The sequence below is a fragment of the Branchiostoma floridae genome, chromosome 17 (genome assembly GCF_000003815.2).
Source record: "Branchiostoma floridae strain S238N-H82 chromosome 17, Bfl_VNyyK, whole genome shotgun sequence".
Lineage (NCBI taxonomy): Eukaryota > Metazoa > Chordata > Leptocardii > Amphioxiformes > Branchiostomatidae > Branchiostoma > Branchiostoma floridae.
Genome location: NC_049995.1, coordinates 6,577,750 through 6,604,662, shown reverse-complemented (window position 1 = coordinate 6,604,662; position 26,913 = coordinate 6,577,750). Strand labels below are relative to the sequence as shown.

The 26,913-nt window shown below is 42.5% G+C and overlaps 1 protein-coding gene across 1 annotated transcript; it reads left to right on the top strand.

The window, feature by feature from the left end:
• Nucleotides 1-19: 19 nt before the first annotated feature.
• LOC118405007 (mucin-19-like) lies at nt 20-26,913 on the top strand (the record flags this gene model as incomplete). The annotated part of the gene is made up of 7 exons (XM_035804407.1): nt 20-263; nt 4,888-9,993; nt 10,395-14,237; nt 15,855-15,865; nt 16,451-16,577; nt 20,283-23,876; nt 24,254-26,913. Coding segments are annotated over exons 1-7 (15,438 nt in total), but the record flags the coding sequence as incomplete, so codon positions are not given.

The following is a 26,913-nucleotide window of genomic DNA, read 5'->3' as shown; positions in this document are numbered from 1 at the left end:
TTGGGCTATCTCGTTATGTTCTCATGTATTGTGATTGCTCATTCCCATACTGACCCTTTTCTACATAGTCTGACACAGTATGACGAAGTCTGGGCGTTGGTCCTTTATTTTTCCTCACCGTGCACATCCGTAGCTGTCGCACGACGCGCCGACGACCATTTGGAAAATGTACAGACGTACTGTATGCGCGTTTTGGATTTTCATCCTGCAACTTTCCTTTCTACAATGGTGTTCAACGAAGGAAGTGAGAGGAGGAAATACAGGTATGTTCTCTCCATTCATTTTCATGCGTAAATTTACCTCGTTGTTAAGCTTAGACAACCATTTTCTCCGCATAGCTATTAAACAGAGTACAAGATACAGATAGACATGTTTTGTTACCGTATTAAATGTTTCACTTACGTTGTAGAAGAGCTTAGGCAGGTAGGCAGGTATAAGAGTAAAATAAACACAGACAAACAAGCCCGCGGGTATGACTTGTTTTACACAACAAGGAACAAACTATGGCCGTGTTGACTTAGAATGTAGTCAAACAGATGTATCCTTCGACTTTTAATATGAAAGTTTATTTGCAAGTTCATGCCCGTAGGCTACGAGGGGCATTCAATAAGTAATGCCCCTGACCCACTTTCAGTTGTCTGATCTAGATGAAATTTTGCATGTGTAATGAGTCATATCTCTATGGGTTATGTTGCAAAAAACAGCTCTGAACTAATTGTGGCTACTGATTTACTGTTGTTTGAACTGAGTCAGGTGTGAAATGGACCAGGTGTGAAATGGAGCAAGTTGAGTGTCGCGCAGTGATCCGGTTTTTGTATTTGAAAGGACGCATACCAAAGGGGACTTTTGATGAAATGAAAAAAAGTTATGGTGATGATGCCCCATCATATGACCTTGTAAAACGCTGGCATCCTGAATTCAAACAAGGCCGGAAGTCTGTGGAAACAGCTCCCAGGCCTGGTCGTCCCTCTTCTGCCATTGATGAGGCATCTGTCGGAGGACCAACATGGGATGTCCTACAAGAACGGTGTCCAGACCTACATCAAATGATGGGAGAAATGCAAAACTCTGGGTGGTTCCTATGAAGAGAAAGACTAATAACTGTGCTAAGTTTCATTAATCTCCTGCTATGGGAAATGGGTCAGGGACATTACTTATTGAATGCCCCTCGTAATTGAAAGTACATGGTAGAAAAAAGTTAGGGGATATGCATACAACTATGGATTGTGATAAATATCATTATGCCAAGAGACTACTCGAATACTAGTGTTGACGATATCTAGATAGGTTGGGCTTGACTTCTATTTTGGAAGCAGAGGAAGACAAAGGGTCCCACTTTCTACAATTTGTGGGTTTTGTGATTTTAAGAGGATAGTGGCTCTCTGTTCGTCCTAAAATGTAATACCAAATCAGGTGAGTTATCGTATTGTGTGAACTTACATTTACAAGCTTTGCAATGTTTGTTTGTTTATTCAGTTTGCACATACTAAATGATAATAGATACAGAAGAGAATAAAATATAAAACAGGTGCAGGAGGAGGGAAAAAAACCTTAACGGTTTATGCTAATGTGTGTGACATATGGCTTTCCCCCACCGTCCATATGGGTATAGTTATAACTAGAAGTGTGCCTGAGACGGAATAAACAAGAACTTGAGATCATACTATACATTGAATTGATATTGGTTTCATAAATCTTTTTGATAGGTATATTGTTTTGATCAATTTGTAGGGGTTACGAAGTTTGCACTTCCTGTATATATCAGGTCAATATAGGTTTGAATGTTGGGACAATTTCTGGTCGACGTAGGCCGAGATGTTAGCACATTCATTTTATTGTGTGTAGAATATGTCATGCATCTCCTATGTCCATAAACTGTCAATTGTATTATTTTGTAGGGGATAAGAAGATATTTCTGCCCATATGTGGTTTATATATATATATATATATATATATATATATATATATATATATATATATATATATATATATATATATATATATATATATATGAACCTGCATGTTCAGATCTTGGGACAGTTCTGCCCAATATAGAGGCTGAGAACTTGATACTGTCCTTTCATTGTGTGTAACATATGGCATGTATCTTCGATGTCCATATACTGTCCATGTACTTTGTAGGGGTATAAGACCTTGAGACATTCCTGTCCGTATTGGGTCAATATAGGTTCAGATTTTAGGACAGTTCTCACCAATATAGGCTGATAACACAGCCCTTTCGTCGTGTGTAGTGTATTGCATGTATCTCCCATGTCCAAGCGCTGTGCATTGGATTACTTTTTGAGGGTTAAGAACTTGACACATTCCAGTCCGTATTGGGTCAATATAGGTTCAGATTTTGGGACAGTTCTGACTAATATAGGCTGAGAACACAGCCCTTTCTTCGTACGTGTGTAGCGTATTGTATGTATCTCCCATGTCCAAGCACTGTGCATTAGCTTACGTCTTGAGAGTTAAGAACTTGACACATTCCTGTCCGTATTGGGTCAATATAGGTTGAGATTTTGGGACAGTTCTGACTAATATAGGCTGAGAAGACAGCCCTTTCTTCGTTCGTGTGTAGCGTATTGCATGTATCTCCTATGTCCACATGTCAATAGTAATTGGTGTGCTACAGGTGGTAACGTAAGACTGACACAAATTAGTAAAAAATTGTGAACGTGAAAGATCCAAATGTCATTCTTATTTGAAAAGTTAGAAATATATGAATGTGGGTTTTACCTATGCGGGAAGTTTCTGTACTGTGTATGGTTTGTAGTAACTTTGATTAGAAATTCCTTCCTGAATTAGTCGGATGAGTGGAGCGGCAAATTACACCATTCTAATCGACGAATTGTAAACATTCAAAACCTCAGGTGTCCCTCTAGATTTTTGTTGTCCTTCTTTGCTTCGAAAATTGCTGATTTGTTTAAAGAAAGGGCCTTTATAAGCCTGCAATGAGTCACAAAGGTAAGAAGTAAGCAGGAACTGGAACAGCAAAGTTTAGAGATATATGTCAAGGCAACACCCAAACGTCGGCCCCATTTTCTTTAACAAGAACCACCACACCAACTCGCTCTAGGCAAGATACGATGTGACAGTTCACACGTAGAGCGGTCAGACTGGATGGGGTATGGCACAGGAACTGGGTTAGATTAGACAATGATTGTAGATGGTACATGGATCTTCCGGACGGTCAGAATGTGGCAGAAACATACAGCTAACAGCTTTGACTTATCAAAATAATTAGGAAGAATGCTATTAAGCCTATTTAACGAACTAAGATGAATATAAAACGTCCAGGTTATAATCGACGCCAAAAAGCAGTTACTCAAGCAACAGGATATGGTTTTGGAAACGGTCAGACGTGTCAAATTAATCACACTGGGCTGTCACTAGGGCGGTGTCTAAACGTCTGACCGTTTCCAAAATAATATCCATTTGCTTAAATAACTACTTTTTGGCTATTTAACGAAAGTTAACGACAGAGCATGGCTTCTGCAGTATGTAGTGCATTAATTAAATTACATCCATTGAGGTCTTGAGCCAGTTCTGTTCATCGGATTAGTATTAGTACAGTCTTTGTTTTGGTTTGAATAAGTTGCGACACTCCTTAGCCCCACTCGCAACAAAAAGCATTCAGTCTTCTACAAAACTCCCCAAGTACCCTCTAATTAAAGTAATCAATCTCAGCTAAATACAAAGTGTCTGACAACGACTGACTTAATTTGGTTACAAAACTACTTTCAGGGGCGCTAAGAAAATACATCTTGTTATGTGTTCTTTGATATCTTGTAAACAATCGGCCTTCCTGGTGTGCTTAAGCCCCTTTTACAAATCAAGAATTTAGCTCGGCCGAGTTGTTGACGAGCACCAAATGGACATTTTCGGCCGGAGTATGACCGGCGTTTTGGCGATTATGCGGGCCTCTGCCAATTTTTAGCAGCTCGGCCGGCGTTTGCGGGGCACTTGCAGCTGCGCTTAATTTCAGCCAGGCCTCGGCGGTGAGTGTTGAGCTCGGAGAGCCCGTCAATGGATTGCCTGTAGCTCGACCGGAGCTTGTCCGAGCAATGGCCAAGACTTGGCCGATACTCGGGCGGCAACCCGACGGTTTTTTACTCTCTTTTTTTTCGGTCGGAGTTTGCGCGAACTCTTCGGCCTCGCGCCAGACTCGTTCGGGCTTCCTGCAATAACCGGACGATATTCCGTCCGACTTTAAACTAGTTTGGCGTGCTTTGGGCGAACGTTGTGCTGGTGTCGCTGGGAGCTTGGGAGGGCTCCGGCAGAGTTTTAACTGTCACCTAATCAATTTGAACACGTGCCTTTGTTTTAGACTTTCATTTTCAGTAAACAGTTTGTTTCGACATATAAGATAAATAAAGACTACTGTACGAACTTTTCTAAGAAAGCTGCGTGCCTCTTATAATGTAAGGCAATTGGACACCAAGGCAGTACTTCCCATCATCTTTTTTGCTGGTTTTGATGTGTGAGATCATATATTCTTCATGTCTGAAGGCTTCCAGTCTGAAACTCGGACGGCCTTTGCCGGCCTTCGCTCGAGGTTTGCCCAAGGTTCGCCCGAGGTTCGCCCGATTTCAGCTCTGTCAAAATTGTTGTATTATGCTGAATAAGACTGGTCTGTTCACTTTGTGGCTCTTGTAGTAATTTTTGGATTGGATTTGGATTTGCCTTCTTTGTTAAGTATATAATTATGTATACCACTGCTATACAATTGGCCTTCGGGCATGAAGTTGCAATGGAGTTATTACTAAGCATTTTCATCCTTCGCAACTAGAAAAAAAACGAAAATATAATGGTGTTACCTATTCGGGTTTTCATTGTGATTTGATGAACTGTAAATAACTGATAATTCATTCTCTTTTTCAGACCATTTCAAGATTTCAAATGACCCATCCAGGTCACTGAGGTCACCTGCCGTTACATTAGAACGTCTCCTACAAGACTTCTCATCGACAACTCCAGTTCCACCGGAACACAATGAGGACTACATAATACAGCACAAACGGTTAAGAAACAGCACACAACCTGAGTTAATCCGACTCAAAGTCAAAGAACGTTCAGTAAAAAGCATAATTAATTCAACGAAAAAAGGTTCAAGCCGACATGTTAGAAGCCTTGCCACTGGCACAAATCAAAACTCTACAAAGACTGAGAAAGCTACAAGGAAAAGGTCCCTTCGGATGCAAGAGGCTACAACTGACGTCATCATCAGCAATCAGAATACAACATCGATTCTGTCAGTCAATCCAACAGTGGAGCAAAAAGAGACTACGACTGGAGCAGCGTCAGTCATTCCAACAGTAGAACGAGGGACAACGGAAGCGTTGACCATTACTCCAACAGTAGAAGAATTTCAGACCACAAACGAAATTACAACTGCTATAACAGCAGTGACGAAAGAAGCCACAGCTTCGACGGTACCAACGACACAACAGCAGACTACAGCGAAACAATCAACCACAACACAGTCTCAGACTATTACAGCGGTGCTTTACACAACGACAAATGCACGGCCTTCCTCCACTGAAGATGTGTCCACGGCTGCAACTACTGTACCGACCGCTGCAACAACAACAAAGCCATCCTATACTGAAGCTAGGTCCACCGCTGCAACGACAACTACAACTGATAGCACTATACCAACCACTGTGGTAAGCACACAGCATCTGTCTACCGAATTTGCCGCTGTACCAACCGCTGTGGCAACTACACAGCTTTTCTCCACCGAAGATACGTCCATTGCTGTAACTACAACGCCGGATACCACTGTGTCAACCCTTATAATAGCAACAAAACCTCCCTCTACCGAAGATGCGTCCACCACCGCAAGTACAACGCAAGATGGTACAACTCTACCAACCGTTGTAACAACAATACAGCCGTCCTCTACTGAAGCTGCGTCCACCGCTGTGACTACAACGCAAGATGACACTACTGTACAAACCACTATGGTAACTACAAAGCCTCTGTCTACCAAATATGACGCGACATCAACCAATGTTGCAACCACACAACTTTTCTCTACCGAAGATGCGTCCACCTTTGTAACCACAATGCAAGATGACACCACTCTACCGACCGCTGTAGCAACAACAACACACCCTTTATCCACCGTAGCTGCAACTACAACGCAACATGATACTACTGTACCAACCACTGTGGAAACTACACGGCCTCTATCCACCGAAGCCGTGTCCACATCTGCAACTACAACGCGAGATGACACCACTAAAGCAACCACTGTGGTAACTACACAACTTTTCTCTACTGAAGATGCGTCCACCGCTGTAACTACAACGCAAGATGACACCACCCTACCGACCGCTGCAACAACAACAACACACAGTTCCTCTACCATAGCTGATTCAACTGCTGCAACTACAACGCAAGATGATACTTCTGCACCGACCACTGTGGAAACTACACAGCCTTTGTCTACCGAGGATGCGTCCACATCTGCAACTACAACGCGAGATGATACTACTGTACCAACCAGTGTGGCATCTACACAGATTTTCTCTACCAAAGATGCGTCCACCGCTGTAACCACAATGCAAGATGACACCACTCTACCGACTGCTGTAACAACAACACACAGTTTCTCTACCGTAGCTGATTCAACTGCTGCAACTACAACGCGAGATGATACTTCTGTACCAACCAAGGTGGTGACTACACAGCTTCTGTCTACTGAAGCCGCGTCCACCACTGTAACTACAGCGCAATATGATACTACTGTATCAACCGTTGTTACAACACAGCCTTCCTCTGCTGAATCTGCAACTACAACGCGAGATGATACCCCTATGCCAACCACTGTGGCAACTACACAGATTTTCTCTACCGAAGAAGCGTCCACCGCTGCAACTACAACGCAAGATGATACCACTTTATCAACCGACGAAGCAACTACGACCACACTGGAAAAGTCAACAGCCAGCACTGTGGGACAGGACGAAAGTACAATAAAGATATCAACTGTGATAGCATCAACACAGGCTGATGCCTCTACCTTTTCAGCAACAACCACACAGGATTATTCCACAAAATCCCCAATAGCCTCAACAAGACCTTCGTCAACGACAGAAAGTAAAATGACAACCAAGCAGTTCACAACTGTTGATTCTACGACAGGAGCTACTGCAGCAAGGTCCCCGACACCAACAAGTCAAATAACAACTCCTCTGGACACAACGTTACACGTATCAACTATTGAAACAACAACAGAACTTCCAATCACCACGATGGCATCAACTGCTGAAGCGACTACATATGCAAAATCTCCAACTACACAGTACCAAACTACCGTACCGGTTTCCATTCATTCAACACCAGAACAGGGTATGTCTACTCTACCAGTTGAACAGGAGACCACAGCTGGGATGGTGTCATTTTTTCCGTCAACTGAAGAACACAGCACAGCGGACACAAAGGATGGCACCACAATAAAGATGTCAACTATTGCAGTAACAACAAAACTTCCAACCACCGAAGCGACGTCTACCGATGTTACAACGATACAGGATGAGACCACTGTACCGTTGACATCTACTGTAATAACGACAGGCAAAGAAACTACAAGGATTGCAGCATCGACACAGGATACAACAACTGCATTGGTTGAGCAGGAGACTACAGACAGGGTGGTGTCAATTTTCCCAACTACAGAAGAAAAGGCGACAACGCTATCCTCGACACCAGTATCAACGGTTGCAACGAGTGGACGTACCACTAAGGTTGTAACGACATCAGGCTTTACAACAGAAGAGTCAGTGGTTTCAACAGACATTGCCACCACTGAGGCTTTAAATACTGCGAGCTCTACAACTGAGGAATCAGAGGTTACAACGGACTTTACCACAATTGATACTGAGACTTCAGCTATCTCTACAACTACAGAACCCGATGTATCAACGGATATGACCACAGTCAAGGCTGTTACATCGGCAAGTTCTACAACTGCAGAACCAGATATTACAACAGACATGGCAACCACTGGGGCGGTAACGTCAACAACTTCTACAACTGCAAAGTCAGGTATTACAACGGAAACGATCCTCACTCAGTCTGTATCTACAATAAGCGCTTCAACTGAAGAACCAGATAGTACCATGGGTAAAATAACAACTGAGGCTGTGGCGACAATAAGAGTTTCAACTGAGGAACCAGATAGTACAACTGAGGCTGTAGCTACAACAAGAGTTTCAACCGAAGGGCCAGATAGTACAACGATCATGACCACCACTGAGTCTGCAACGTCGGCAAGTTCTACAACCGCAGAGCCAGATATTACAACAGACATGGCAACCACTGGGGCGGTAACCTCAGGAAGTTCTACACCTGCAAAGCCAGCCAGTACAAGGGACACAATCACCACCCAGGCTATAGCTACAATAAGAGTTTCAACTGAGGAACCAGATGGTACAACTGAGGATGTGGCTACAACAAGAGTTTTAACCGAAGGGCCAGATAGTACAACTATCATGACCACCACTGAGTCTGCAACGTCGGCAAGTTCTACAACCGCAGGAGCTTCAACTGAAGAACCGGATAGTACCATGGGTATAGAAACAACTGAGGCTGTGGTGACAATAAGAGGTTCAACTGAGGAACCAGATAGTACAACTGAGGCTGTAGCTACAACAAGAGTTTTAACCGAAGGACGTGAAAGTACAACGATCATGACCACATCTGAATCTGTAACCTCAGCAAGTTCTACAACCGCAGAACCTGATTTTACAACGGAAATGACAACCACTGTGTCCGTTTCTTCAGCAAGTTCTACAACCGCAGAGCCAGATATTACAACAGACATGACAACCACTGGGGCGGTAACCTCAGGAAGTTCTACAACAACAAAGCCAGATAGTACAACGGACATGATCATCACTCATCCTGTAGCTACAATAGGAGCTTCAACTGAAGCACCAGCCAGTACAATGGACACAATCACCACTCAGGCTGTGGCTACAACAAGAGTTTCAACCGAAGGAAGTGATAGTACAACGATTATGACCACCACTGAGTCTGTAACGTCGGCAAGTTCTACAACTGCAGAGCCAGATATTACAACGGACATGACAACCTCTGAGGCTGTGACGTCAGCAAGTTCTACAACTTCAAGGACAGGTATTACAACGGATTCTGTAACATCAGAACGTTCTACAACTGCAAAGCCTGGTGTTACAACGGATATTATCACCACTGAGTCTGTAGCTACCATAAGACCCTTCACCGAAGAACCAGCTAGAACAACGGACATAGTGCCAACTGAGGCTATATCTACAATAGGTGCTTCAACTGAAAAACCAGATGGTACAATTGGCATCACCACTACGGAGTTTATAACTACAGCAAGCTATACAACAGAAGAGCCAGATCTTACAACTGATATGATCAGCACCGAGGCTTTTACTTCTGCGAGATCTACAACTGAAGAGCCGGGGATTTCAACGGACATTACTACCGCTGAGGCTTTGTCTACTGGTATCTCTACAACCGAACAATCTGATGTTACAACGAAAATGACCGCCACTGAGTCTGTAGCCACAATAGGAGCGTCAACTGAAGATCCGGGTAGAACAACGGACATAGTGCCGACTGAGGCTATAGTTACAATAAGCGCCTCAACTGAAGAACAAGTTAGTACAACTGACATAGTCACCACTGGATCCGCGACTGCTACAACGACTACGAAAGTAAAAACTACACCACTGTTGTCAACTGCCGAAAGAACCACACACAGCAAGACCAGCATACCGGCGTCGAGTACAGAAACACTAGAGGAGTCGACTATTGCCATGACATCTTCGGAAGTTCCGGGCACCACTGATGTACTAAGTACAGTTCAGATGACAGCAGAGGCATCGACAACTGAAGCATCTACGGGAGGGCTGACCACCCTGCTTCCCACAATAGACCAACAGACAGGAATGAGCTCCACCGAGGATGAAACTACGGAAATCTCTACAAGTAAAGAAACGGATAGTATAACGGATTAACCGCAATTGTAACAGTTTTAACGCTGTGCAGTATTTACACATTCATGTTGTATACTTACTAGTCGCTGATTCTGATTTGATTTATTTGTCAGCATAGAGAGAACTACAGTCAATGCTTTACTTTACATAAGTGTTTATAGGATACAAGCTTTATTGCAAGGATACATATATTCTTGGATACAGTATTATATTATATATATATATATATATATATATATATATATATATATACATCTGCATAGTTTTGAATAATTGCTGCTGTGAATGCAATACAGTATACATATCAAGTCATGACTGTTTGTAGTCAAGTGTTTATCGAGCCATATCCTGAGTACATAGCGTTGGTATCAAGCGTTCTGGTTTGTTTTGCAGGGCCTGTCACAACAACGGAGAGCAGAAAAACGACGACAAGTGAGCAGACCACAGATGTAACCACAGGTGTGGGAACGGCATTCACAACTGCAAGTTCTACAGCGCGATTGCCAACGATGGTATTTCCAACAACGATGGGCTCAACACGTGACATAACAACTGCCAAGTTCACAACTGCAACAGAAGAACCAGCAACAACTTTAACAACTACTGGCCCTTTAACGAAGGCTTCTACCTCAACAATGCTATTCACATCAACAAATGAAATGACATCTCATAAAACATTACTGGAGACTTTAGAAACAACCCCTGGACCTACAACAAGGACATCTACAGTACAATCTACTGAAACACTCCCCTTGACAACCAGTAAAGAAACAACTGGCCAGGCCACAACGGTACCGGTAACAACGGAACTAGAAACGACATTCACAACCGTTGGCCCTACAACAAAGGCTTCTTCAATAGCATCTACTGCGACAACACCAGTTACAACAAATGTGAAAACGTCTGAACTGGTAACCACTAAATTGACAACCACTACTGCTGGCCGAACAACAAAGTCGTCAACAATAGTTCCCACAACAACTGAAACAACAAGTAGAATTACAACAGATCATTTCTCAACTGCAACAACAACAGAGGGGTTGGCTTTACAAACAACTAGTCCTACAACAGGGGTCTCCACAGTAGCATCTACTGTAACAACAAGGCAAGTAACAACTGGTCCTCCAACAACTTATAAAACAGTGCTAGAAACATTGGGCACAACTGCTGGTTCTACTACAAGAGATTCTACTATCTCGTCTACTGCAACAATGCCCTTTACTACAACAAGTGCCAAGACATCTAGTCAGGTAACAACTGAAACAACACAACCGGAAACTACGACAGATGATTATACAACAAGTGAATCTTCCATAGCATCCACGGTAACAACGCCGTTTACTACAACTAGTACAAAAACGTCCGGCCAGTTCTCAACTCTAACAACCCAGCCAGAAACGACAGTCCCTACCACTAGTTCTACAACAAGGGCGTCATCCTTAGAATTTACTACAACAACACCATCCACAACAAGTGACACGACATCTGACCAGATGACAACTGTAACAATGGCCAAAACTGCTGGTAGGACAACCATAGCTTCTACAACAAGTAGAACATCTCAAGCAACAAGTAAAGTAACAACAGGCCAGTTCTCTACAGTAACAACAGCACCAGAGACGACTGTACCAACCACTAGTCCTACAACAGGAATATCTACAATAGAATCTTCTGCAACAATGCCGTTTACAACAAAAAGGGAAACAACTGGTCCTCAGACAACTTTTAAAACAGTACTAGAAACATTACGCACAACGGACGGTTCTACTACAAGAGCTTCTACCATGTCATCTACTGTGACAATGCAATTGACCACAACGAGTGCAAAAACATCTGGTCAGTTCACAACTGAAACAACACAGCCAGAAACCACCACAGATATGTCTTCATCAAGTGTGTCCTCCATAGCATCCACAGTAACAACGGCAGCACCGTCAACGCCATTTACGACGACCACAAGTGCAGAAACATCCGGCCAAGTAACAACTGAAACAACTAGGCCAGAAACGACAGTCCACACCACTAGTTCTACAACAAGGGGGTCTTCCATAGAATCCACTGCAACAATACCATCTACAACAACTGACACTACATCTGACCAGTTTACAACTGAAACAACAGTAAAAACTGCTGGTCGTACAACTAGGGCTTCCACTATGGCTTCTACAGCAAGTATAACATCTCAAAGAACAAGTAAAGTAACAACAAACCAGTTCTCTACTGTAACAACAGTTCCAGAGACGACTGTACCAACCACTAGTCCTACAATAGGAGTCTCTACAACAACATCTACTGCAACATTGCCATTTACAACAAAAAGAGAAACAACTGGTCCTCGGACAACTTTTCAAACAGTACTAGAAACATTACGCACAACTGTTGGTCCTACTACAAGAGCTTCTACCATCACGTCTACCGCAACATTGCCGTTTACTACAACAAGTGCAAAAACATCTGGTCAGGTAACAACAGAAACAACACAGCCAGAAACGACCACAGATAACTCTACGACACGTGCGTCCTCCATAGCATCCACTGCAACAACACCATTTACGACAAGTGCAAAAACATCCGACCAGTTCACAACTGAAACAACGCAATCAGAAACTTCAACCACCACCGCTAGCTTTACCACCGTTGGAGCTTCTTCCAAAGCATCCACTGCAACAACGCCATTTACGGCAACAAGTGCAGAAACGTCCGGCCAATTCACAACTGAAACAACGCAGCCAGAAACAACAGCCACCACCGCTAGTTTTACCACCGCTAGGGCTTCTTCCGGGGCATCCACTGCAACAATAGCATCCACAACTAGTGACATGACTTCTGGCATGTTTACAACTGACACAACAGCCAAAACCGCTGATCACACAACTAGGGCATCAACCATAGCTTCTACAACAAGTAAAACATCTCAAGCAACAAGTAAAGTTACGACAGATCAGTTCTCTACTGTAACAACAGCATCAGAGACGACATTAGAAACTACTAGTCCAACAACAGAGGCCTCTACTGAGTTTACAGTAACATCTACTGCAACAATGCCATTTACAACAAAAAGGGAAACAACTGGTCCTCAGACAACTTTTAAAACAGTACTAGAAACATTACGCACAACTGACGGTTCTACCACAAGAGCTTCTACCGTCACATCTACTGCAACATTGCCGTTTACTACAACAAGTGCAAAAACATCTGGTCAGATAACAACAGAAACAACACAGCCAGAAATGACCACAGATGACTCCACGACACGTGCGTCCTCCATAGCATCCACTGCAACAACGCCATTTACGACACGTGCAAAAACATCCGGCCAGTTCACAACTGAAACAACGCAATCAGAAACTTCAACCACCACCGCTAGTTTTACCACCGTTGGAGCGTCTTCCAAAGCATCCACTGCAACAACGCCATTTACGGCAACAAGTGCAGAAACGTCCGGCCAATTCACAACTGAAACAACGCAGCCAGAAACGACAGTCACCACGGCTAGTTTTACCACCGCTAGGCCTTCTTCCAAAGCATCCACCACAACAATAGCATCCACAACAAGTGACCTGACATCTGGCATGTTTACAACTGACACAACAGCCAAAACCGCTGATCACACAACTAGGGCATCAACCATAGCTTCTACAACAAGCAAAACATCTCAAGCAACAAGTAAACTAACAACAGACCAGTTCTCTACCGTAACAACAGCACCAGAGACGACTGTACCGACCACTAGTTCCTCAACAGAGGCCTCTACAACATCATCTACTGCTACATTGCCATTTACAACAAAAAGAGAAACAACTGGGCCGCAGACAACTCATAAAACAGTACTAGAAACATTACGCACAACTGCTGGTTCTACTACAAGAGCTTCTACCATCACGTCTACTGAAACAATGCCGTTTACTACAACACGTGCCACAACATCTGGTCAGGTAACAACAGAAACAACACAGTTAGAAACGACAAGAGATGTGCCTACGACAAAAGCGTCCCCCAAAGCATCCACTGCAACAATAAGTGCAGAAACAACTGATCAGGTAACAACTAAAACAGCCCAGCCAAGAACCACAGTCACCACCGATAGTACTACAACAAGTACGTCCTCCGTATCATCCGCTGCAACAATACCTTTTACGACAACAAATGGATCTACTGCAACACTCCCCTCGACAACTAGTCCAATATCGGAGGCGTCCACGGTAACTACAGAACTCACCTCTGAGGCGACAGATGGTAAGTTCGATTTCATTATGTATCAAGGTGTTCCTCCTGTATCTGTAAATGTTGTGTCCAACATTTTGTCTACTACATGATGTCTTCATACATTAATGTCCCACTTAATCTTTCAATTTTTTTCACTTAATGATGACTTAACTTTGATGTCAATTTTTGAAGAAGAAACAATTTCGTTCATGACAAATGTTGTAGGCATTCAATGATTTAACGTGCACAAGTTCTTCGTAAGTTTTAAGAAACTAACAGCATATAAACTGAAAATTTATATGAAGTACCAATATATGTGTTTCTTTGTTGTTTTACATGAGGTACTGTATTTAGCCCTTCTTTGAATGGATATGCAATAAATATGGTCATTATTGTTAAAATGGCATTGTATGCGCCTTTTTAATCATGTTGATATAAAATAATAGTATATATACGTATGTATATGTGAATCGGTCCTCCTGTGTATCTATCTTTCTGTTTACATAACTTGAAATAACTGGAAATCAGAGCAGGAAGGGTCAGAGGTCAAAACAAAAAAGCCACGTGTTAGTCTATTTTAAAATGTATGTGTAGCAGAACATCTGGCCAGAATGTTTCTTGCTAACTAGTTAACTATGTAAGATCGATACCCCAACCCTAACCAAAATCATGAAGAACTCTGACTTAGCTTTAAATCTGCGTTTTGAAGTGTAAATTGAAAACACATTGCGTCTTCAACAGAGTCCAGATATCTGTATAACGAAATGACACGGATGAGATCGTAAATACAGCTTGGTTTAACGTCTCCGGAACCAGTTTTGACAAATGATTGTTTCAAACTATGTAAGATACCCCAACCCTAACCAAAAATAATTACGTTTTGGAGTGTAAATTGACACCGCATTAATAAATTGCGTCTTCAACAAAGTGCAGATATCTTTATAACGAAATGACACGGATGAAATCGTAAATACAGCTTGGTTTAACGTTTCCGGAACCAGTTTTGACAAATGATTGTTTCAAACTATGTAAGATAGTTTACCCTAACCAAACTATGTAAGATAGTTAACCCTAACCAAAAATAATTAAGTTTTGACGTGTAAATTGACACCACATTGCGTCTTCAACAAAGTCCAGACATCTTTAACCAAATGACACGGATGAAATCCTAGTTACAGCTGCTTTAACGTCTACGGAACCAGTTTTGACAAATGACTGTTTGACACTCCAATACCTTGGGCGAAATTGTCGAACCGGTTTCTGTTATTCATTATGCTTTCAAACTGTCAGTATCCACTTAACCTAAGGCTATGCGTAACTGGGAAACAGGTGTTTGTTGTAAGTACATAGGCCCGGTCCCCACGCGTTTTCGGAGTCGAAAGTCGACCTTCGAGTTCTGTCTCAGCGAGTTTGAGTCGACTTGGGTGTGAACCCGACCATATACGAACTGTTCGATTTAAGATTACTTGCGCAAACATCACGTAATAGACTGATCCTGACTGTCCATATCCCTTAGGAGTTCAAACAATGAGAGGATGGCAATTTGCTGTTCAATCAATGAAAGAGTGACTGCATGTCCGTAAAATATGTTGCTTTTTTTCAGTAAAAATATTTTGCATTTTTGTGTTTAAATTTTGCCTTTCTTAGTTTTGACGGAGGTAGGCGGGGTACAAGTGGCCATAGCAAATGTCCATAGCACAGCGGCGTTATTTTGTCTAAAGAATTTCACACTTTAAAATAGAGATATTGCGAAAGGGAAATGGTCTCATATATCTTACAAAAGGTCATCGATTAGGTCATCATAGTTGCTTTCTTTTGTCTAGATTCATTAAAAAAAGCTAAAACTTTCACTTAATCGTCAACGTTGACCATCTCTATTTACCCTGCACATCTTCTAAAAGTTCTATGGATTCAACTTTGCATACAAAAGAAACAAAAAAGCAAGGAAAAGAGAAACGTAAGTTATCACATTCTAGAAAAGGTGTCCCGTCGCCATGGAATGTATCCGGGGACCAATTAAACAGTAGTTGTGAAAGGCCCGTAAAGTGTGCCAACCTAGAACAATAGAGACTTTTACGTAAGCACCAAGGCAGTAGCAGTCTGCAAGTCGCCTTGGGCTATCTCTATGTTCTCATGTATTGTGATTGCTCATTCCCATACTGACCCTTTACTACATAGTCTGACACAGTATGACGAAGTCTGGGCGTTGGTCCTTTATTTTTCCTCACCGTGTACATCCGTAGCTGTCGCACGACGCGCCGACGACCATTTGGAAAATGTACAGACGTACTGTATGCGCGTTTTGGATTTCCATCCTGCAACTTTCCTCAGTTCAATGGTGTTCAACGAAGGAAGCGAGAGGAAATGCAGGTACGTTCTTCCGTTTTTTTTTCATTCGTAGAGTTACCAAGCTCTTTTAGGCAATAATTTTCTCCGCATTGCTAATATAGTACACGATACAGATAGACATGTTTTGTTACCGTATCAAATGTTTCACCTATGTTGTAGAAGAGCTTAGGCAGGTAGGCAGGTATAAGAGTAAAATAAACACAGACAAACAAGCCCGCGGGTATGACTTGTTTTACACAACAAGGAACAAACTATGGCTGTGTTGACTTAGAATGTAGTTAAACAGATGTATCCTTCGACTTTTAATATGAAAGTTTATTTGCAAGTTCATGCCCGTAGGCCCATTGCAAGTACATGGTACAAAAAAGATAGGGGATATGCATGTAACAATGGATTGTGATAAATATCATTACACAAAGAGACTACTCGAATACTAGTGTTGACTATATCTATATATGTTGTGTTTGACTTCTTTTTTGGACGTAAGGCCAGTCTCACTTTTTCTACAATTTGTAGGTTTTGTGATTTTAAGAGGATAGTGGCTTTCTGTTCGTCCTAAAATGTAATACCAAATCGGGTGAGTTATCGTATTGTGTGAACTTACATTTACAAGCTTTTCAATGTGGCTTCCCCTCCACCGTCCATATGGGTATAGTTATAACTAGAAGTGTGCCTGAGACAGAATAAACAATAACTTGAGATCATACTGTACATTGTATTGATATTGGTTTCATAAATCTTTTTGATAGGTATATTGTTTTGATCAATTTGTAGGGGTTAAGAAGTTGGGACGTCCTGTCTATATAGGGTTGATATAGGTTCAGATGTTGGGCCTTTTTGTGGTCGACGTAGGCCGAGACGTTATTTAATTCATTTTATTGTGTGTAGAATATGGCATGCATCTCTTATGTCCATATACTGTCAATTGTATTATTTTGTAGGGGATAAGAAGTTAAGATATTTCTGTCCATATTTGGTTATACATATATTGCATATATATATATATATATATATATATATATATATATATATATATATATATATATATATATATATATATATATATATATATATATATATATACCTGCATCATGTTCAGATCTTGGGACAGTTCTGCCCAATATAGAGGCTGAGAACTTGATACTTTTATTGTGTGTAACATATGGTATGTATTTTCGATGTCCATATACTGTCCATTGGATTTTTTTGTAGGGGTATAAGAACTTGAGACATTCCTGTCCATATTAGGTCAATATAGGTTCGGATGTTGCGACAGTTCTGACCAATATAGGCTGAGAACACAGCCCTTTCTTCGTGTGTAGTGTATTGTATGTATCTCCTATGTCCATACACTGTGAATTGGATTACTTTTTGAGGGTTAAGAACTTGACACATTCCTGTCCGTATTGGGTCAATATAGGTTCAGATATTGGAACAGTTCTGACTAATATAGGCTGAGAACACAGCACTTTCGTCGTGTGTAGCGTATTGCATGTATCTCCTATGTCCACATGTCAATAGTACCTGGTATGTGTCAGGTAGCAACGTAAGACTACATCATACATACTGACACAAATTAGACAAGTAAAGATTTGTGAACGTGAAAGATTCAAACGTCATTCGTTTTCAAAGACTTAGAAATATACCTGTGAGTTTTACCTATGCGAGATGTTTCTGTACTGTGTGTGGTTTGAAGTAACTTTGATTGAAAATTCCTTCCTGAATTAGTCGGATGAGTGGAGCGGCAAATTACACCATTCTTATCGACGAATTGTAAACATTCAAAACCTCAGGTGTCCCTCTAGATTTTTGTTGTCCGTCTTTGCTTCGAAACCTGCTGATTTGTTTAAAGAAAGGCCTGCAATGAGTCACAAAGGTAAGAAGGAAGCAGGAACTGGAACAGCAAAGTTTAGAGATATATGTCAAGGCAACACCCAAACGTCGGCCCCATTTTCTTTAAGAAGAACCACCACACCAACTCGCTCTAGGCAAGATACGATGTGACAGTTCACACGTAGAGAGGTCAGACTGGCTGGGGTATGGCACAGGAACTGGGTTAGATTACTAGTAGACAATGATTGTAGACGGTACATGGATCTTCCGGACGGTCAGAATGTGACAGAAAAATGCAGCTAACAGCTTTGGCTTATCAAAATAATTAGGAAGAATGCTATTAAGCCTATTTAACGAACGTCGATGAATGTTAGATATCCAGGGTACAGTCGACGCCAAAAAGCAGTTACTCAAGCAACAGGATATGATTTTGGAAACGGTCAGACGTGTTAGATTAAACACACTGGGCTGTCACTGACGGGAGACAATTAGGACGGTGTCTAAACGTCTGACCGTTTCCAAAATAATATCCATTTGCTTAAATAACCACTTTTTGGCTATTCAACGAAAGTTTACAACAGAGCATGGCTTCTGCAGTATGTAGTGCATTGAATCACATTGATTGAAGTCTTGAGCCAGTTCCGTCCATTGGATTAGTATCAGTGCAGTCCTTGTTTTGGTTTGAATAAGTTGAATAAGTTGCGACACTCCTTAGCCCCACTCGCAACAAAAAGCATTCAGTCTTCTACAAAACTCCCCAAGTACCCTTTAATTAAAGTAATCAATCTCAGTCTATTGCTAAATACAACGACAGACTTAATTTGGTTACAAAACTACTTTCAGGGGCGATAAGGAAAACACATCTTGTTATGTGTTCTTTGATATCTTGTAAACAATTGACCTTCTTGGTGTGCTTAGCGCCCTTCATTTATGCCGAAAATATTAACCATAAAGGAACTGTTTACAAGCATAGAGAATGCATGCGAAGGGTCAGCATGGATTTAGTGTAATTCACAACAAGTGGAATTCCACCAAAGGTCGGCTGATTATATATTCATTAATACATTATCTATTAAAAAATAACATTCCCTTCTACAGTGGAATACCTCTTTAAGTAACTAAGACATTCCTGTCCATTTGATCACTATAGACCGTTTTATCCATTATAGGCTGATAACTTGAGACGGTCATATCAATGTAATCCATGTCGGCCGGGATTTTGAGACAAACATTTCCATCATACAATGTAGACTGAAAAACTGTTAGTCCTACCCATAAGATCAATCTAATATAAGGGTGAGCACTCGAGACTGTTAGTTCTTCTGAAATAATGATATGGTCCTTGGCCTGTATGTTTTGTCTCGTTAATATATGCTTTGGAACTACAAGATTACTACGCTTCAAATATACACTAGGATTGAATGCACAGATTTTTTCTGTTAGGTTTACATTTCATGATTGTTGTAGGCACCCCAGATGAACAACAGTCCATTTATTAATGTTCACAATACAATCCGAAAGAAGAAAACTTTTAAGTGAAATCAGCAAAATTTTTCCAAGCTTCTCACACATTAACGATGAAACAAACCTTCTTGCTTAGGTCGTCCCTTTATCTATGAGAATTTTGGACAATTCATCTGCATTCGGAAAAGAAGGCAAACCCATCAAATAGCTTAAGTAGACGTAGATGTAGAAAAATGTCAGTTTCCTTTTAATTGATAAATCTCATTTGCCTTCTTTGTTAAGTATGTAATTATGTATACCACTGCTATACAATTTGCATTTTCATCCTTCGCAACTAGAAAAAAAAACGAAAATATAATGGTTACCTATTCGGGTTTTCATTGTGATTTGATGAACTGTAAATAACTGATAATTCATTCTCTTTTTCAGACCATTTCAAGATTTCGCATGACCCATCCAGGTCACTGAGGTCACCTGCCGTCACGTTAGAACGCCTCCTACAAGACTTCTCACCAACAACTCCAGTGCCATCGGAACACGATGAGGACTACATGATACAGCACAAACGGTTAAAAAACAGCACACATCCCGAGTTAATCCGACTCAAAGTCAAAGAACGATCAGTAAAAAGCAAAATTAATTCAACGAAAAACGGTTCAAGCCGACATGTTAGAAGCCTTGCCACTGGCACAAATCAAAACTTAACAAAAACTGAAAAAGTGATCAGGAACAAGTCCATTGGAGTACAAGCGGCTACAACTGACGTCATCATCAGCAATCAGATAACAACAGCGTTTGTGTCAGTCAATCCAACAGTGGAGCAAGAGACTACAAATAAAGCAGCGTCAGTCATTCCAACAGTAGAGCAAGGAACAACGGAAGCGTTGACCATTACTCCGACAGTAGAAGAATTTCAGACCACAAATGAAGTTACAACTGCTACAACAGCAGTGACGAAAGAAGCCACAGCTGGGATATCGACGGTACCAACGACACAACAGCAGACTACAGTGAAACAATCAACTACAACACAGTCTCAGACCACTAAAGCGGAGCTTTACACAACGACAACTGCACAGCTTTTCTCTACCGAAGCTGTGTCCACCGCTGCAACTACAATGCGAGATGATACTACTCTACCGACCGCTGCGACAACAGCACAGCCATTTTCTACTGAAGCTAGGTCCACCATTGCTACTTCAACTCCTACAACCACTGTGGTAACCACACAGATGCTGTCTACCGAAGATGACGCTGTACCAACCGCTGGGGCAACTACACAGCTTTTCTCTACAGAAGATGCGTCTACCGCTGTAACTACAACGCAAGGTGATACCACTGTACAAACCACTGTGACCACTACACAGCCTACCGACGATGCGTCCACAGCTGCAACCACGACGCAAGATGACACGACTCTACCTACCTTTCTAACAACAACACAGCCATCCTCTACTGAAGCTGCGTCCACCGCTGTAACTACAACGCAAGATGATCCTACTGTACAAACCACTGTGGTAACTACAAAGCCTCTGTCTACCAAAGATTACGCGACATCAACCAATGTTGTAACCACGCAACTTTTCTCTACCGAAGATGCGTCCACCGCTGCAAATACAACGCAAGATGACACTACTCTACCGACCGCTGTAACAACACACCCTTTCTCTACCGTAGCTGTGTCGACCGCTACAACTACGCATACAACGCAAGATGACACTACCGTACCAACCACTATGGCCACTACACAGCCTTTGTCTTCCGAAGCTGCGTCGACCGCTGCAACTACAACGCAAGATGACACTACCGTACCAACCACTGTGAAAACTACACAGCCTCTATTCACCGAAGCTGTGTCCACATCTGCAACTACAACGCAAGATGATACTACTGTACAAACCACTATGGTAACTACAAAGCCCCTGTCCACCAAAGATGACGCGACATCAACCAATGTTGCAACCACACAACTTTTCTCTACTGAAGATGCGTCCACCCTTGTAAGCACAATGCAAGATGACACCACTCTACCGACCGCTGTAGCAACAACAACACACCCTTTATCTACCGTAGCTGCAACTACAACGCAACATGATACTACTGTACCAACCACTGTGGAAACTACACAGCCTCTATCCACCGAAGTTGTGTCCACATCTGCGACTACAACGCGAGATGACACCACTAAAGTAACCACTGTGGTAACTACACAACTTTTCTCTACTGAAGATCCGTCCACCGCTGTAACTACAACGCAAGATGACACCACCCTACCGACCGCTGCAACAACAACAACACACAGTTCCTCTAACGTAGCTGATTCAACTGCTGCAACTACAACGCAAGATGATACTACTTTACCGGCCACTGTGGAAACTACACAGGCTTGGTCTACCGTAGCTGCTTCAACCTCTGCAACTACAACGCAGGATGATACGACTGTACCAACCACCGTGGTAACCACACAGCTCTTCTCGACCGAAGATGCATCCACCGCTGCGACTACAACGCGAGATGATAGTACTGTACCAACTACTGCTGCTACTACACATGTTACGCATTTGTCTACGGAAAATGGGTCCACAGTTACACCTTCAACGCGGGATGACACCACCCTACCGACCGCTGTAACAACAACACACCCTTTCTCTACCGTACATGCGTCAACTGCTGCGACTACAACGCAAGATGACACCACTATACCAACCGCTGTAACAACAACACAGTCATCCTCTACAGAGGCTGCGTCCACCGCTGCTACTACAACGCGAGATGACACTACTGTACCAACCACTATGCCTACTACACGGCTTTTCACTACCGAGGATGCGTCCACCGCTTTAAGTACAACGCCAGATAAAACCACTGTACCAACCACCATGGCCACAGTTACAACGAACATAATCACCACTGAGTCTGTATCCACAATGAGACCTTCAACTGAAGGACCAGCTACAACAACGGACATAGTGCCAACTGAGGCTAAAGCTACAATAAGAGTTTCAACTGAGGAACCAGATGGTACAACTGAGGATGTGGCTACAACAAGAGTTTTAACCGAAGGACCAGATAGTACAACGATCGTGACCACGTCTGAGTCTGTAACCTCAGCAAGTTCTACAACTGAGGCTGTAGCTACAACAAGAGTTTCGACCGAAGGACCAGATAGTACAACGACCATGACCACGTCTGATTCTGTAACATCAGCACGTTCTACAAGTGCAAAGCCTGGTGTTACAACGGATATTATCACCACTGAGTCTGTAGCTACAATAAGACCTTCAACCGAAGAACCAGCTAGAACAACGGACATAGTGCCAACTGAGGCTATATCTACAATAGGTGCTTCAACTGAAAAACCAGATGGTACAATTGGCATCACCACTACGGAGTTTATAACTACAGCAAGCTATACAACAGAAGAGCCAGATCTTACAACTGATATGATCAGCACCGAGGCTTTTACTTCTGCGAGATCTACAACTGAAGAGCCGGGGATTTCAACGGACATTACTACCGCTGAGGCTTTGTCTACTGGTATCTCTACAACCGAACAATCTGATGTTACAACGAAAATGACCGCCACTGAGTCTGTAGCCACAATAGGAGCGTCAACTGAAGATCCGGGTAGAACAACGGACATAGTGCCGACTGAGGCTATAGCTACAATAAGCGCCTCAACTGAAGAACAAGTTAGTACAACTGACATAGTCACCACTGGATCCGCGACTGCTACAACGACTACGAAAGTAAAAACTACACCACTGTTGTCAACTGCCGAAAGAACCACACACAGCAAGACCAGCATGCCGGCGTCGAGTACAGAAACACTAGAGGAGTCGACTATTGCCATGACATCTTCGGAAGTTCCGGGCACCACTGCTGTACTGAGTACAGTTCAGATGACAGCAGAGGCATCGACAACTGAAGCATCTACGGGAGGGCTGACCACCCTGCTTCCCACAACAGAACAACAGACAGGAATGAGCTCCACCGAGGCTGAAACTACGGAAATCTCTACAAGTAAAGAAACGGATAGTATAACGGATTAACCGACATTGTAACAGTTTCCACGCTGTGCAGTCTCATATTTATGTTGTATACTTACTAGTCGCTGATTCTGATTTGATTTATTTGTCAGTATAGAGAGAACTACAGTCAATGCATTACTTTAGATAAGTGTTAACAAGATAGAAACAAAGTAATTACAATATCAATTATGTATACATATATATATATATTTTTTCTCAACATCTGTATAATTTTTAATGATTACAAGTGTGAATGCTATACAGAATAACAGTGTACAGATCCAGTCAGGAGTGTCTGTTGTTAAGTGTTTATCGAGCCCTATCCTGAGTACATAGTGTTGGTATCAAGCGTTCTGGTTTGTTTTGCAGGGCCTGACACAACAACGGAGAGCAGAAAAACGACGACAAGTGAGCAGACCACAGATGTAACCACAGGTGTGGGAACGGCATTCACAACTGCAAGTTCTACAGCGCGAATGCCAACGATGGTATTTCCAACAACGATGGGCTCAACACGTGACATAACAACTGCCAAGTTCACAACTGCAACAGTAGAACCAGCAACAACTTTAACAGCTACTGGGCCTTTAACGAAGGCTTCTACCCCAACAATGCTATTCACATCAACAAATGAAATGACATCTCATAAAACATTACTGGAGACTTTAGAAACAACCCCTGGATCTACAACAAGGACATCTACAGTACAATCTACTGAAACACTCCCCCTGACAACCAGTAAAGAAACAACTGGCCAGGCCACAACGGTACCGGTAACAACGGAACTAGAAACGACATTCACAACCGTTGGCCCTACAACAAGGGCTTCTTCAATAGCATCTACTGCGACAACACCAGTTACAACAAATGTGAAAACGTCCGATCTGGTAACCACCGAATCTACAATCACAACTGCTGGCCGTACAACAAAGTCCTCAACAATAGTTCCCACAACAACTTTGCCGTCTCAAACAACAAGTAGAATTACAACAGGTCAGTTCTCATCTTCACCAACAGCAGAAGAGTCGACTATACAAACAACTAGTCCTACAACAGGGGTCTCCACAGTAGCATCTACTGTAACAACAGCGCCAGCAACAACTGGTCCAAGAACAACATATAAAACAGTTCTAGAAACATTGGGCACAACTGCTGGTTCTACTACAAGAGATTCTACTATCTCGTCTACTGAAACATTGCCGTTTACAACAGCACGTGCAAAAACATCTGGTCAGGTAACAACAGAAACAACACAGCCAGAAACGACCACAGATGACTCTACGACACGTGCGTCTTCCATAGCATCCACTGCAACAACGCCATTTACGACACGTGCAAAAACATCCGGCCAGTTCACAACTGAAACAATGCAATCAGAAACTTCAACCACCACCGCTAGTTTTACCACCGTTGGAGCTTCTTCCAAAGCATCCACTGCAACAACGCCATTTACGGCAACAAGTGCAGAAACGTCCGGCCAATTCACAACTGAAACAACACAGCCAGAAACGACAGCTACCACCGTTAGTTTTACCACCACTAAGGCTTCTTCTGAAGCATCCACCACAACAATAGCATCCACAACAAGTGACCTGACATCTGGCATGTTTACAACTGACACAACAGCCAAAACCGCTGATCGCACAACTAGGGCATCAACCATAGCTTCTACAACAAGCATTACATCTCAAGCAACAAGTAAACTAACAACAGACCAATTCTCTACCGTAACAACAGCACCAGAGACGACTGTACCGACCACTAGTCATACAATAGGAGTCTCTACAACAGCATCTACTGCAACATTGCCATATACAACAAAAAGAGAAACAACTGGTCCTCGGACAACTTTTCAAACAGTACTAGAAACATTACGCACAACTGTTGGTCCTACTACAAGAGCTTCTACCACCACGTCTACTGAAACATTGCCGTTTACAACAGCACGTGCAAAAACATCTGGTCAGGTAACAACAGAAACAACACAGCCAGAAACGACCACAGATGACTCTACGACACGTGCGTCCTCCATAGCATCCACTGCAACAACGCCATTTACGACACGTGCAAAAACATCCGGCCAGTTCACAACTGAAACAATGCAATCAGAAACTTCAACCACCACCGCTAGTTTTACCACCGTTGGAGCTTCTTCCAAAGCATCCACTGCAACAACGCCATTTACGGCAACAAGTGCAGAAACGTCCGGCCAATTCACAACTGAAACAACACAGCCAGAAACGACAGCCACCACCGCTAGTTTTACCACCACTAAGGCTTCTTCTAAAGCATCCACCACAACAATAGCATCCACAACAAGTGACCTGACATCTGGCATGTTTACAACTGACACAACAGCCAAAACCGCTGATCACACAACTAGGGCATCAACCATAGCTTCTACAACAAGCATTACATCTGAAGCAACAAGTAAAGTAACAACAGACCAGTTCTCTACCGTAACAACAGCACCAGAGACGACTGTACCGACCACTAGTCCTACAACAGAGGCCTCTACAACATCATCTACTGCAACATTGCCATTTACAACAAAAAGAGAAACAACTGGTCCTCGGACAACTTTTCAAACAGTACTAGAAACATTACGCACAACTGTTGGTCCTACTACAAGAGCTTCTACCATCACGTCTACTGAAACAAAGCCGTTTACTACAACAAGAGTCAAAACATCTGGTCAGTTCACTACTGAAACAACACAGCCAGAAACGACTGCAGATGGTTTTACAACAAGTGCCTCCTCCATAGCATCCACTGCAACAATGCCATTTACGTCAACAACACAGGCAGAAACGACAGTCCCCACCGCTAGTTTTACAACAACAGGCAAGCACACGTCTAGCCAGATCACAACTGAAGCCACAGCCAAAAGTACTGCTTTCACAACGATGCCTTCTACCATAGACCCTACAGTAACAGCACCTTTTACAACAACAGTTGGGCACACGTCTAGTCAGTTCACAACCGAAGCTACTGCCAAAAGTACTGCTTTTACAACGATGCCTTCTACC